General features: G+C 36.6%; 1 protein-coding gene across 8 annotated transcripts in view; it reads right to left on the reverse strand.

The window, feature by feature from the left end:
* Window positions 1–15,673, reverse strand: part of ADGRL3 (adhesion G protein-coupled receptor L3) — a 518,213-nt gene that overhangs the window by 144,155 nt on the left and 358,385 nt on the right. For 6 of the 8 annotated variants that reach the window (XM_055340466.1, XM_055340425.1, XM_055340416.1 and 3 more), the window contains 3 exons: window positions 14,181–14,483; window positions 11,876–11,979; window positions 904–1,089 (listed from right to left, as the gene is read on the reverse strand). In XM_055340466.1, coding sequence (XP_055196441.1) covers window positions 904–1,089; window positions 11,876–11,979; window positions 14,181–14,483 — 593 coding nt within the window. The remainder of the gene's footprint in view (window positions 1–903; window positions 1,090–11,875; window positions 11,980–14,180; window positions 14,484–15,673) is intronic. The other 2 variants (XM_055340441.1, XM_055340456.1) reach the window with 1 other exon arrangement.

A 15,673-nucleotide genomic window follows, 5' to 3' on the forward strand; every position in this document is an offset into this window, starting at 1 on the left:
CTTAAAATCCAGTTTCAATAACTCATCACTTCTACACAAATACCTTTCATGGAACACATGTCTTTTGATGCTAGTCATTCTAGTATCTTTTCATCATGGAGTTAATTTGCCATGGGATGTTATAAGGAATAAGTTATATATTCCTTATAAATATGTAAAATATGTTTTACATATTAATGTAAATAAAATGCTTAAAGTGCTTACATAATATATAGGTTATATACAATAACATAAGATGTTTATATAATATACAAATATATATTGTATACTTATTAATATTATATAAAATGTCTCTTCTCTGAAATTTAAAAAAGGAATTATTTTCATTATTTACAATTCAAATTTGCTGAAATACAATTAAACCTTCTAAAGTGTTAACACAGTGAAGTAAAATCTGAGTAATTTAAATATCAAAAGGAAATACAAATTAAAACCTAACTACTTGTCCCATGAGTTTTAAGTGTAATATTAAGTAGGTTAAATTTTTTCCTTTTTGAAACATCTTTAATGAATTGCTAATATCCTATCTCATTGCTATTTTCTAAACTTCTACTTATTGATTAGACATTTATTTTATTATAATTATTTTGATGTAAAAGTTCAAAAGGAAAAAAAGAAACAAAATAAATTGCATTTGCTCCTATCGGCCTTGCCAGAATTTAGCATTCAAAATAGTAAACAGCAAATAAAATATAATTGTAAATTCAAAATGTATAAGGAGAGATGATCATTTATTGCGTCTGTAGATTAGAGGCCAAACTGGGTCACCATTGCAATAAAATACTGAAGCAGATTGAATGTAACTAGTGATGCTTTTTAGAATGATATGATTTTATAGAAGGAGAAAAATTAACCAGAGCAGTCTCACACCTTTACTTATATATATAAAACCAAAGTCCTTACCTTGTTCAAACTTCGTGCAGCACTATCTTTTCCACCTGGGGTCAAGTTCCGAAGTTGTACATCTAGGAGGCCTACCAGCTGGTCCATGGCACGGACTGAGTAGGTGATATCTCCAGCATTCAAATGGTTTCTTGTTTGTTCGGCCAATTCCCTAGCAATGTTGGCAGCTGTCTCTCCAGATTTCAACTGCGATTTTGAAAAATGAATAAAGAGAAAGAGATCTTTAAAAAGTGTCTCTGTGAACAATTGTTTTTGCATATGAATTATAATCATTAAGCCAAGAAGTAATTATTAAACTCCATCTTTACCTGGGATACATTCCCTGCATTTCCCTGTTAATCATTTTTTTTCTTCTGTAATATCTAACTTGAAGTTTCTATCTTTTGGGAGCTCCCCGATGAAGAATCTTACTTCGGAAAATTGTTCTCACCTTAATCGTCCATTTGAGTAGTCAACTCTAAAGTTTGCCCTGTGATTTTTCTCTGTGAGTTTTTAAATCCTGTATGGATGAATTTGTGTTGTGAATCCCCAACCATATTCTAAGTTCTCAGAGGCAAGCACAAATTTTCTATTGTGTCTAATTTAGTACTTAGTACACAATGGACACGGACAGGCTGCTAAGCTCTGTGAAAATTTTATCCCAAATACAATCCCTCCTTTTCAAAGGGTCTTCATTTTCTTATTAACTAAGTAAGAGATTTTGATCCCAATGCACTGGGTAGCAAATTATTGCTGTTTCTAGGATCTTCCTTTTTGGAAGCTACATGCTTATCTTTCAAGTATATTCTCTAAGAATACATCAAATTGTCAACATTCCAAAGATGTTAAAAGAGATAGAGACTAATACCCCATGCTCATGTGAATAAATTTGTCAGCTTTGGGTAAAAGAATATAGGGATATTTTACCATATAACAACTTAAATGTGTAATACTGTCATTGTCATGTTTAGGAAACTCCCCCCCCCTTTTTTTAGCACAGTCCAATATAAAATTCAGGATCTCACAGAGAAAATTCCTCTCTGTAAGGGTATCTTCCTCGCAGGTCTTCAGAGAGCTCTAAGGAACATGACTAAGATTCTTACTCACATAGGTTATCAATATCTTCTAAGAGATGCTTAATAAATGTTAGTAGCAGAATTGAATGCTTAAAGATTTATATACATAAATTAGGGTGATTAGAACAGCAATATCATTAATAATCATATCCTCAAGTATGTAGAAAAATCCAAAGTAAAAGCCAAAAACAATGTAGTAACAAAATGTTGGCTAGGATTTGTGGAAATGTCTATCACCCTCAGAAATTACCACAGGGCATATATATTTGTATAGCATCCACGTAGAACAAATTAGCAGTGTCCATTAAATTTTGAAATGTGAAGATTAAATAACTGAGTTATTTCTCTTGCCACTTCCAACCATAAGAAATAAAATAATCCCAAAAATGTTAAAAGGAAACGTTCAAACATGTTCATTCTGGTTTGCTTATAAGAGAAAACAAATGGATTACGACCGTAGAAAACTGCTCATATATATAAATATCATGGAATATTGTACAATAGTTTAAAAGTACAAAGGAGATCAATGTTTTTTTTTTTTTTAATTTATTTATTAAAGAGAGAGAGAGAGAGAGAGGCAGAGACACAGGCAGAGGGAGAAGCAGGCTCCATGCACCGGGAGCCGACATGGGATTCGATCCCGGGTCTCCAGGATCGCGCCCTGGGGCAAAGGCAGGCGCCAAACCACTGTGCCACCCAGGGATCCTGAGATCAATGTTTTTAACATCAATTTTCAACATGTTCTGTTGAGTTAAAATAAATGCAAGTTATATATATATATATATATATATATATATATGTATATATATATATATGTATATAATATATGCTAATATCTATTAGCATGGTATTTGTGAAGTAAAAATACAAAACATTAGTAGCATATAAACATGCTATGTATGAAACATGCAATAGATACTTTTATGTTTATTTTATATATATTTAAGCACACAGAAGTCTGAAAGATGGGAATCAAAGGAAATATCTTTTTCTATACTATTTATGCTATAAGAAGAATATACTGAAGTATCTACTACATGAATACTTTTTAGAAATCTTTAAAATAGAAAACACCCGCACTAACTTCAATAAATTTGTAAAATATGGTCAAGGCCTACATAGCTAAGATGCCTATAAAACCAAATGGAATACATTATAAGGTTCAATGCTTTTATGTTCAAGTACAAAACAAATTCAAGGTACATTAAAGTAGCATTCATGGTCCACTGATGGGTCACGAAAGTACTTTTAAGTGGTCACAGACATAAATGTGATTATAATCCATAAATTATCATTTTACATACAATTTAAGGCTGCTTATGGGTAACCTAGTAATCAATGAATGATTTATAAATTTTGGTATTCATTAATTAAATTAGTGAGATGCTGGTATTTGCTAAGCATTCAAATTCAGTATTCCATTCAATAAGTCTAAACACATGATAGAAGTGCTTGGTAACTTTGAAAAACTCTTACTGTGCGTACGAATATCCAGTAGCTAGAATTCCTAAAATTTTCCAAGAGGATGTTCTTTCAATCAATGCATGATTTTAGTGTGCTGTCATTTGTTATAGTTTCCATCTATGATATTCTCATAATAATATATGTGTAGAATTTCATGTTTTACTTTGTTAATCATTGTGTTATATAATTGTTCTATAACCTTTGTTGTTGTTGCTGTTATATTGTTTTCTTCTATTTCTTTATTTCCACATATTATTTTCTCTGTGAGAAATGTCAGGGCAGATGAGGACCTCTGAAGTCTTTTGATTTACTTGTTGAAAAACATTTGAGCTCTACTAAACTAAGTTATATATTTTCTCTATTGACACAGTATCTTTGAAACTAAGGATGCAAGTATTGACTTTGGTTACATCTATCAGGGAATATTATGAAAATCAAAATTGTTTATCAGACAGAGAAAAAATAAGAAATAACAGTGCTGGTATTTTCATACTGTTATTCCATTTCTTTTTTTTTCTTCTGTGTAGTTGTATAAACATAGTTTTCTAATTTGTTATTATAATATTAGGGTGGAACATATGATGAGGTGGAAAAGAAGGCCTATGTAGTTCCCTTATATTAAAATTTAAACTTTTTCTTTATGTACAGTAATCAAAAAGTTAAAAATGTAAATGACTTATAAGTCAAAATATAACTGTTCTCAACATAAAGGATAATGGTGCTTGCTATATATGTATCAATAGCAGATGATCTAGTGTGATAAGACTGAGTCAAATATGAAAATTACTGGTGGATTATCTTAAAATAGTAGTTATATTTTAACATTTAAGAAGCACTTATTTATGAAGAATAAATCTAATTATGTCCTCAAAAGAACTCTGAAACCCATATTCACCAAAAAGAAAGTTGGTAAGAAAAAACAAAACTCTGAAGTGCACTTAAGTTATAAAAAGGTTTATAATAAAAATGTGAGAAGTATGTTTTTAAAGTAAAATAAAAATTGATGTAACTATTATCCTGATCCTCTCTTCCTCTTAAAACTTAAGAAATCATAATAAGAATCTTTCATTCATTCAACAATCATTTGTATACTTGTTATTTCCTAAGGAAATAGAAAAGAACATTATATAGCTCTTGTACTCATGAAGCTTCCATTCTACCTTTGGGATTGGGGTGAGGGTAGGGGCATAAAGGCCGATAACAGTAACACAACAGTGCAATTTTAATAACAGAAATGTATCATGATGTATTATGGGAATATAGTAGAGGGGAATAAATAGCTGGAAAATAGGGTGGGAAGGGAACAGAAAGTAACAACCTGAATAACCATGGTTTGAGAAGATGAGATACTGCAGGTGCAACAGAAAGAAAAAAAAAACACACTTTTCTACCTTCAGAATTTAATATTGATACCTACCCAGTATAAATTGTGTATGTGTACATGGTAAAAATAGATATTGCATCTTACTTTAAAAAACAGGATGGGGGCACTTGGGTGGCTCAATGGGTTAAGCATCTGCTTCTCCCTCTGTGCCCTCCCCACCCCCCTCAGGCTTTCACTCTCTCTCTGCTCTAAATAAAATCTTTAAATTTTATTTACTTATTCATGAGAGACACACACAGAGAGAGGCAGAGACACAGGCAGAGGGAGAAGCAGACTCCTCTCTTGGAGCCCAATATGGGACTCAATCCTGGGACACCAGGGTCATGCCCTAAGCCAAAGGCAGGCGCTCAACCGTTGAAGCACCCAGGCATCCCCTAAATAAAATCATTAAATAAATAAATAACAGGATGAATGTCTCTGTTTCTAGAATTTCAACATTTATTCAGTGTATATGTTCATTTGTTCTTTAATTAACATGTGAATTTCTAACAGCATGGGACTACAATGCTGAATAAAATGGTAGCCAATAAAAAGGAGCTCACATACTAGCAATGGAAAAGGTTTTTAATCAATTAACTGAAGAATTATTTCATTTTAATTTTCTTGAGTGGAAAACGGAACCCAAGTGTAAGGGTATCTTAACCTAGTGTCTGAAGTTACGGAAGAGCTTAGGAAATGCTTTTCTGTGGAAGAATATTGAATCTGAGATGGGATGCGAAAGAAGGAATTGGGTTGGCATCTAAGCAGAGAGGACACTTTTAGGAGGGAGGCATGGGTCCTAGGGGAACTACAACAAGGGGGCTCTAACTGGGATTCAGGCCACTGGAGAGGTGAGCAAGGGGCAGATGAAGCGGTCTCCTTCGGAAGTCATGATAAAGATTTTAGGAAGTGCGCTCAGCCCAAGGGAAGGTGCTAAAGTGTCTAAAAAGGAGTGGTCTAATCAGAGATGTATTTGAAATCAACTCAGGAAAATGGATTAGAGGGTTCAGGGGTGGCTGAAAGGGAATTTGCTAAGAGGCTCTGGGAGCAGAAGACATTATAGATTAGAGTAGTGGCAGTGGAGGATGGTGAAAAGTGGCCTGATTTGGGAGAGGAATGTAAGTACACTGACAGGCCTACTATCTGATTGGCTGCAGGAGGGGAAGGAAAGAGAGGCACTCCATGGTGGTGCCATTAACTGGATTCTCCAACAGCCGCTGTGACCTCAACATTCATGGCTCAGATCAAAGTTTGCCTTTCCACAGCAGGCTCTCCCTAACCATATTCTTTCCAGTGGCATCCAGAGGCTACTCTATTGTCTGATTGCTCTATTTATTTCTCTCATCACAGTACTCATGGACCACAATGATCTTACTTCTAGACAACAGATATATGCATACCTTGAATCTGTCTCAAGTCTCCTGTGCAAAGGGCTGAAATAATGTTACTCGGTGTATCCTGGCTTACAGATCTAATGAAAATGTCTGTCTCAACCATTTCTTTCACTAAATTCTAATGAAGTTACTTCTTAGAAATAAACACATGCACACTGAGAAATCTTATGAGTTCTGTGACGATTAGTAAATTAATGCCTGTATTGAAATGGTGGGATTATATCTAGGACTTGAATAGGGGAGGGGAAAACCTGTAGCTTTAGTTAAGGATAATAATTATGACAGAGATGGATTCTATTTACATTTCAAATTCTGACACATGGAAAAACAATTTTCTTTGCAATGTTTTGACATTTTATGAGATTTATTACATCAAACATTAATCGAGTGCCAAAACAATCCATGAAGGAGTTTTTCACAGTGTTTAAGTGTTTAGCTATCATTTTTTTTTTGAAAGACCTAGTTCTGCTATCTTGCTATAAGTCAGAGTCCAAAAGATATATAAAAAATAGAATGTTTTTATCTTACAGTCCAAAATAGGTTAAATCAGCCTGAAGTCCTAGAAACCCTACCAATCTCTGAAAAATTAAGAAGCTATTTATTTCATTCCATATTAGCTCTATGGAGATTAAAAGAGTGGGGAAATTGGGATCCCTGGTGGCGCAGCGGTTTAGCGCCTGCCTTTGGCCCAGGGCGTGATCCTGGAGACCCGGGATCGAATCCCACGTCGGGCTCCCGGTGCATGGAGCCCGCTTCTCCCTCTGCCTGTGTCTCTCTCTCTCTCTCTCTCTCTCTCTCTCTCTCTCTCTCTCTGTGACTATCATAAATAAATAAAAATTAAAAAAAAAAGAGTGGAGAAATTAAAATCCGGGTGATAGGACTCAACTCAGTCTTCCTAGGCAAATAACTGGCTTATTTTATAGTGTAAAATCACAACAATTCTGGATCTTCACATCCTTCTTTAAAAAAATGCAGGAAAAACTCAACTTATCTCGAAATCTGTCAGTAGCTTGTGAACAAACAAAACACAAGACTCTTCAGTTTGCTAGAAATAGAAAGACTATTTTCCAGCGACAATTCAGGCATTTCTTTTTCATATAATAGTTGAACCAGGTAATGAAGTAGGAAGCATACTTCACATCCTACACAGAGAAATATGGAAGCTATTCAAAACTGTAATTTCAAAGAATTTTAAATTGAAAAAGACTGGAGGGATTGGAAAGTGCAATAAGCTCTTTAGTATATGTGCTGCCGAAGAGAGCACAATAAGCTCTTTAAAAGTATGCAACATAGAAAATATAAATTCCTTTTTGAAAATCTGAGTGTAATCTAGAGATCAAGCTAAAGCCAGAGACTATATATTTCAGTAAGTAGTAATTAAGGTGAGAAAATAGGATATGTTTGAGGTGCTTGAGCTCTGAACTAATTTGCTGGTTTTCAAGAAGAGCTGGAAAAGATTCATAAAAATTAATTTGAAGATCAATCTACCTATCTTTCTATTCATCCAACTGTTGATCTTTGAACCTGCCTTTCCTTCTATCCATCTTGTCCATCCATCCATCTATGCCACTACCTACCAATTTATCTCTCTCCCTCCTCCCTCTCTATTGTTGCCGGAGTAAAGGCCCCCTTGTGCACAACTTTTACCTCTTTTATACAAGTTGTACTTTGTATTAAATCTCATCTTCATGAAACTATTCCAGCTAGTTTGTAATGAACTTCTTCATGAAACTCTGACTTTAGAGGCTTACATTCTCTAATTAAATGTAATCTACTCTTTATCACCACAATTTATTCTATGATTTCACCAGTATATAAGTGGCCTGAATTCATTTCTGAATTAGAAGCCATCAGGATTCTTTGCCTGTTTTCCTTCTCTCTTCTGGCCTGACTGCAGGCATAGAGGTTGACGGGGAATCATTCATTCCTTAACAACCATGGAAATATAGTTTGCTTTTTCAAACTAAAATAGGCATCCTAATCCACTTATTTGTGTATACTTGCTGTCTGCAGTGGTGCCAAACACACAGTGGGTGGACAGTATTATTGATAATGAAAAGAATGCTCCTCCCCATGGCAGAGATGCAGAGAATATCTTTGGAATTTGCAGGTTTCACTATTAAATGTTGGGGTGTTGAACAGTTTTTACTGATTTTAGTGGCGATCTCTCTATCTTCTGGATCTGAATGCCTGTTTCCCTTCCTAAGTTAGGGAAGTTCTCAGCCATGATTTGTTCAAATACACTTTCTAGACCTCTGCCCTTTCGACGCCCTCGGGAACCCCAGTTAAATGTAGATTTTTCCTTCTGAGGCTGTCATTTATTTCCCTTAACCTTTCCTAATGATCTTTTAATTGTTTTTCTTTTTTTCTCAGCTTCCTTCCTTGCCATCAACTTGTCTTCTATGTCACTCACTTGTTCTTCTACCTCATTAACCCTCGTCTTTAGGACCTCCAGTTTGGATTGCATCTCATTTAATTGATTTCCGAGAATGTGATCCAGAGGTGTTCTTTCCTCGAAAGCCCACAGAAATTCCCCAGAAAGTCATAAAGGAGGTGCCTCACATTCCAGGATGCATTCACTCAACGGACCCTTGAGTAGGGGAAACTGAATACACTGCTTACAGAGAATCTCCTCTTTTTCTTTTCTCACATCTGCTTTCATAGGGGGTAAGAAGTGTTCCTTTATTTTACAAGTTTGAAGCTCACAGGACTACAAAAGGGGGAGGAGAGAAGGAATGAATCATGAAAGACAGTTCTTTAATCTTTAACGGGACCAAAAAAGAAATCCACTAGAAAAAGGGAGAAGTTGAGAGCAGAGCAGTGGGAATGGGGTGTGGGAACGGAAGCAGGGAGGGGAGGAGCAGGGAGAGGAGAAAGAAGAAGATGGGAAAAGGCAGAGGGTTGAGAGAAGGGGAGTTCAAAGCTTAGAGCTATGCTGGGTACTTTCCAATTATTGGTTCAAGGCCATTTACCCTCCGCTTCCATCCTGCTCTCTGCACTACACAGCGTACTTACCAGGGTGTTATCCAGAGCACCCCTCTTCTCTGGCTTCCACTGGTTTGTCCAATGGGAGGGTGGGCAAGTGAATGGAAGGAGGAGGGGGAGTGAAGTCAGGGTATTTATTCCCCTAGATCTCTTTCTGAAAAGTTGCCTGATGCTAGGCTGAGTCTCTTGTCTGTGGGTCAACTTTCCTTTCAGACATCCGCTTCCAATTTTTAGTCACTCCTCTGATCCATCAACCCACAGGCTTGGGGATGGGAGCCGTTCCACCTGTTACTAGCAGTGGCTTCCTACTCAATCCCTCCAGTTCACCTTTGCTCCGCCAAGAACACTGTAAGCGAACCCTTTTCGAATGTTCCACCTGTTTGTTGTTGGGACTCTGGTTCTGACAGACGAAATGAGCAAAGGTATGGATTCTGTGAAGGAGGCTTTGGAGAGCAAGGAGATAATGTGGACAAATGGCTCTGTGAATACTGCATACAAATTCTCTCCATTTTAATAATTGCATTAGTAATAAAAATGCTCAATATATTGCAACCAAATAAGCCCTGAAAATTTGAGTCTGCAAGATTCTGTCCACATATGTATACTTTTCACATTGATAAATGATTAGGTTACAAAACATCTATCAATGTTAATTAATATCAATTAGTATTGACAGTATTAATAATTAAAAGTTTTGGAGCTTTGTGGTAAAGAAACCTGTAGAATATAAACTACTGTTTGTATTCAATGAAGCATAAATGTGGGACACCTGGGTGGCTCAGCGGTTGAGCGTCTGTCTACCCTTCGGCCCAGGGCATGATCCTGGAGTCCAGGGATCGAGTCCCACATCGGGCTCCCTGCTGGAGCCTGCTTCTCCCTCGGTCTTTGTCTCTGTGTCTTTTGTGAATAAATAAATAAAATCTTAAAGAAAAAAAGAGCATAAATATTTGGAGGTATGAGGGATACACCAGGTAAAAGGGAGGACAAAAGTAAAGAGGGCCTAGGGAAGTAGGTATGATATAAAGGCAGTCAAAATCTGGGCATAGTTTAACCAGTGTCATGGCTATGTATGATGCCTGGATAAAGGTAGATCCCCCTAAAACCCTAGCTCCAACACTGACCTTGGCCTAGTTATATAATCTGATTTGGAGGGCTCCAAAGCCTCCCGTTAAACTTTTGAAGATTTTATAAACTTACAAGTTATGAAGCTAAGGCATTATTATAAACTCCAACTGCCTAAATGCTATAATCTTAATATAATTATAATATTATATATTTTTACAGACTCTACAGGATTAAACAGAAATGCTCTGGAATAATGGAACATATTTGTTATATTAAAAAAAAATCACCACCCATCTATAAATCAAATGGGCAACAGCTGTCTGATCTTTGCAAAGAATTATCTCTTTTGTCATAAGATTAGGAGGTCTGCAGAGGAAAGAAAAGAATTAAGTCTCATTATCAGTTAAAGTCACTCAGTAACTCCTGCAATGAAACAGTCTAACTATATTCAGGAATTATCATGAAAACAGTCAGCCTTCTAGGTGAATTATTACTGAATTAATATTACCCTCTGGGCTAAGTATGTAAGGAGTATTTTTTAAAAGTTGCTAATGTAAGGAGATACGCTACTGATCTCTTAATCTGATCACATCCAGCAAGAGTTATTTGCCCTGGGGTCTGAGCTACATTGTAATAAAATCAAAGGACATAAAAACTGTGGCAGGAACAGTGCTGAAATTGGAGAAGCATCATTATGAATAGCAACAAGTATGGAGATGCATATGTAAGAGGGTAACTAGAGTCAATATAACCACTGTTCTTCCATGATTTAGGGTAAATAGATAGTTATGGCTCATCTGCTAAATGATCTACTGGGTAGATATTTATGGATTATTATACAGTATATTATTGAGGATCAGCCTGGTTAAAAACAAATAGAGAAAAGAGCAAATGGCACAGACAGGCTTTTAGTAAGGCCATCATTTGTAATATTTCTCGGGAAAAAAATCTCTTTCAGAAATTCCTCAGCATAGCTAATGTGCCATAGAAGGACTCTTCATTTTAGGAGTGCATAAATCCACACAAATTGCTATAATAAGGATTCATCCCATAGCCCTTTTGGCATAAATGCACATCTGGTCTCTGTTTGTAATGAAATCAATTCAAAGCCCCACAGTGCATTAATAATAAAAATGTTCAACATACTGCAACCAAATAAGCCCTGAAAATTTGAGTCTGCAAGATTCTGTCCACATATGTATACTTTTAACACTGATAAATGATTAGGTTACAGAACATTTATCAAATAGCTTAAGATTCCAAAGGTAGACGTTTTGGTGATCATTATTTCCATGGGAAAATACATATGCATGTATGCTAGAAGCTTTTGCCTGCTTGATTTATAATGGCTCTTGGACTTTTATATCTGTAGTTCACAATATTATAAAAATTTTATTCATAATAAAATTATTATAAGCAATACTGCCTGGCTTAGAGGAAGTTCACAGATTTGTCCTTTAAGAACAACAAAATTCTAGATTAACACATAGCGTATCAAAGGTTGTCATTAAATCTTAAATGAAGTTAAAAAGGTAGAATATTTCCATGTTAATTAAAAGATCTTAACTACTTTGTTTGCAACAGTTATAATCAATAACAGAGGATCTCGGTTTGGGAAAACCTTCCTTGTCAGTCATACGATTTACCTTTTGTGTTATATGGTTGACCCAAGGAGAAGAACAGTTGCTAAGATCCGGTCCTTGGGGATCCCAGATTCCATCAGGAGACAGGCAGAGATAAGTTGATACTCCTAAAACAATGAGAAAAATAAGTCTGCTTTAAATATTCAAACCATCTTGCTTACAAAGACTTTATATCCATGTTATGTTTAAATATGAACAAAGGCAAAACTGACATCATTAAACTAAGAGAATGTTTGTTGAAACACCGCACACAGCGCCTGGCAAATAACTGACATTCGAGAAATGCACAGAACAAATAAAAACATTCAATATTTTGAAAGCACTTGCTGGCACCTATACCAGGTTCAGAGAACAATTTCCTAAATTAGATCGATGTGGTACCTGCCCCCACGGGGCTTACTGTGTGAGTTTTTTCAGAGGCAAGGTAGCAGTTGAGTCTTAAAGGTATCAGTGTGCAGGTTTTTTGGGAAAACAAGGTAGGAAAGGGCATTCCAGGTGCAGCAAAAATAAGTTGTCCTTGGGAAACTTCAAATGTTTTAAATTGAGGTCTACTGTAGAGGGGAGTTGTGTTTAATGGACTCAGAAAGGCAGGCAAAGTCAGATCATAAACTCCCTTGTCTGCCACCTGTGGGTGCTGGAAAATCAATGAACATTAAGCAGAGGAGAGAAATGAGCTGATTAAGGTTTTAGAAAGACAACTGTGGCAGCAGCATGGAGGACGAATCTGAGGGGGAGATGTGAAGGTTTGGGGGAAGCTATTACAATAATTCAAGGGACAGCCTTGAATGTGGGTCTGTGTGGGTCTGGACAGAGTACAGCAGAGGGGACAGAGAAAAGGTTAAAAATAAGATTGTAGCGCAGGGACATTCACCTGGGAGGGCTCTAGAAGGTTTGGTTTCCTTTGAAGCTCTCTCTCAATTTTCACAGAACAATAATGACATATTTCTGTAGTGCTCTGTAGTTCTAAAACTGCTTTCAAATAAAGTATTTCACTCACCTTCACAACAAACATCTGATGGGGGGGTATTATTATTTTTCTTTTAGAAATGAAGAGCTGAGGCCCAGAACGAAATGCTTAGAGACAAGGTTTCAAACTGTTGGAATCAAACTGACTTCAGTACCACAGAAAACTTTAGAACTAAACATTGCATCCTTTCATAAAGGGAAGAAGGATTTCAGAATATTTTTTAAAAGACTTTGCTGAAAACAGAAATTACATGTGCACTTTTATAAAAGCCAATATTCTTTTTGGTCCTTCTCCCACTTCACATACTACAGGATTCAGAATGATATATCCACATTGGAACTGTGCTAAGACAAACCTGTTTAAAGTAACCAAATCGAAAAAAAAATAAAATTAAAAATAAAATTAAAAAATTAAAAAAAAATAAAGTAACCAAATTGACAACACCCAAAGACAGAGCCTCTATTGCTTGTATCGTGACATCTATTGTGCCTTTGCTCTATTTACACATTACATATTGTATGGAATAAGGCAAATATTATTCAGCAGATCATATATTAGTTTTATGAAGATCAGTGTAGGAAATAAGAAAACCAGGCTATTTCTGGCATAAAAATTGTAAATAATAATATGGTCACCACTTGGGGATATTTTGAATCACATCAGTAAAAAAAAAAAAAAAAAAAAAAGGGCAGGGAAGACGGAAGAACTATTCAGCTTTCAACTACCTCCTAGGGGAAAAAGATGGATCTCGCGCTCTCTACTGGATGTTCAGTAATGGAAGGCTGGCTCCTGCCTTTGTGAAGCGTCTTTGGCTATCGAAGGACAGCTACAATGACTTGTCAAAAGCATAGTCAAACTTCCTCTTCTGTTAAGTTTTAAGTAGTTTCCATGATCATCTTCTAAGAGATGATGACTTCTAAGGGAGAAGTCCTCCACCTTGTTTTCTGCTGGCAACATTTGACAGTTGGTGACAAGCATGAGAACTAGTTCCCAGCAACCCGGTGATTCACTCCGGGGCTGCTGCACAGAAGGGCTGGCCTTCTGGAGTAGCCAGGACATCCACAGCCTCACGGTAAGTTCACTCACAGCCCTCACACTGTGGGCAAAGACCAATGACCTCACGTGTATACACACCAAATCCTTACTGGTGACTTCTTCAGAAACTCTGAAAATATGTTGCTTTAAATTGTAATTGGGCTGAGTCCAGAATTCAAAGTCAAATTGCAAAAATATGTAGTAACAAACAGAAAACTAAAGAAAAAAATGCAAAAAAAAAAAAAAAAAAAAAAGGCAAGCTAAAGTAAAAAAACATCTTTCACTTAGTCAGTAGAACAGACTTACCTATCGTTCCTGCAGGGCATGGCTGCTTGGCCATCTGTCCTTGACGGGTCTTGAACCACATGATTTCTCGGGCTTCCACAGCTTCACAGCTCTCTTCCAGAGCTGGGATTTGGGAGGATGCTGATGGCAGGTGTGTGGTAATGTCATCAAGCACCTCCACAGCTGGAGATGGGGTGCTGGTACTCCGGTTTCTTCTTCCTGACATGGATGGGGTGGTGGTCCTCCCGGGGCTCCAAGTTGTGGTCCGCAGGGTGGTACTGGTGGTGGTGCTTCCCATGCCAAGAGGTCCTGTGGTAGAGATTTCTGAAATAAAATTCAAAAGAAAACACCTACATTGCTTGTTCATCACCTCAAGATGTCCTAGTACCTTAGGAACCGTTTCTATCTGACAATTCAAAGAGCCTTAAACATGGAATACATAAGCCAGTAGCATGAGGTGTCTGAGCGCCGCTTCAGGACCATGACAGACGTCTGACCAATGCCAAACATTGGCTTATCCATGGTTTCACTCAACTCAAATCACAGAGAAGAAAACTGCAGCACAACCCAACTCTTCAGTAAGCTTCTTAATCCTTCAGGCCTTTTTAACATTTAGAGGATTAATACTTCAAGCCCTCACCTCAGAATTTTCAAACTTATATAGGAGAGAGCTATTTATGATAGTCTTTTCACATTGAATATAACATGAGTTTCTAAAGATGAAGTAATTATGGGAGACGGATCAGGAAAAAAAAGGGCATCAAAATTTAAAGTGTTCTCGAGCTAAAAGGTAAAGAACAATTCTGAGTACAGTAGCTTGAAGATTGAGAACTAACCCATCTTAAAACCTCCAAGACTTGACATTTACTAATGTAAAGTAAAAGTAGTTTCCAATTAGTTGTCTCATAAATTATTTTCTAACCGGATTCCTTAAAATGGGGAAATGTATTCCAAATTCCAAATGCAACTGGTGAGGTTCCTTGATCAGATATTAACAGGTTATTAAGCCTAGAACATATCCAAAGGAATGTTCTATTAATACTATGGAAATAATCACTGCAGAGGATCATCTTTCTGGGAAAATATATATTTCCATCCTAAGAAGGCAAGAGCATGCCAGGCCTCCACATACATACACTGCATTCCTAATTGTAAGGTTAGAAACTACCCTTAACCTCATTTACTGGCAATAAACCCAGGGGCACTGATTCTAGCCAGATTCAAAGTAGCTTGGGTTTATGGAACTCGGAGTCCTGTGTTGAGCCTCCAGCTGTTTGTCATTCACTGTCTGCTTTCTTTAACGTGTCATCGACCTGACTCTGCTGCCCCAGAAGAGGTACCACATCCATCACTGGGTGTTTGGTATGTATAACAAGATAGAGACGGCAGTAGGAAGGGAATATGGATTTTCTGAACATTTAATCACTGAAACTGTAGCATGTTCTGAAGTGATGCTATTTTTCTAGCTGTCTCCTTGCTTGTTCTGTTTCCTCTTCCTCTCTTCTAAGCTTTTC

Source organism: Nyctereutes procyonoides, unplaced genomic scaffold, assembly GCF_905146905.1.
Source record: "Nyctereutes procyonoides isolate TBG_1078 unplaced genomic scaffold, NYPRO_anot_genome, whole genome shotgun sequence".
NCBI lineage: Eukaryota > Metazoa > Chordata > Mammalia > Carnivora > Canidae > Nyctereutes > Nyctereutes procyonoides.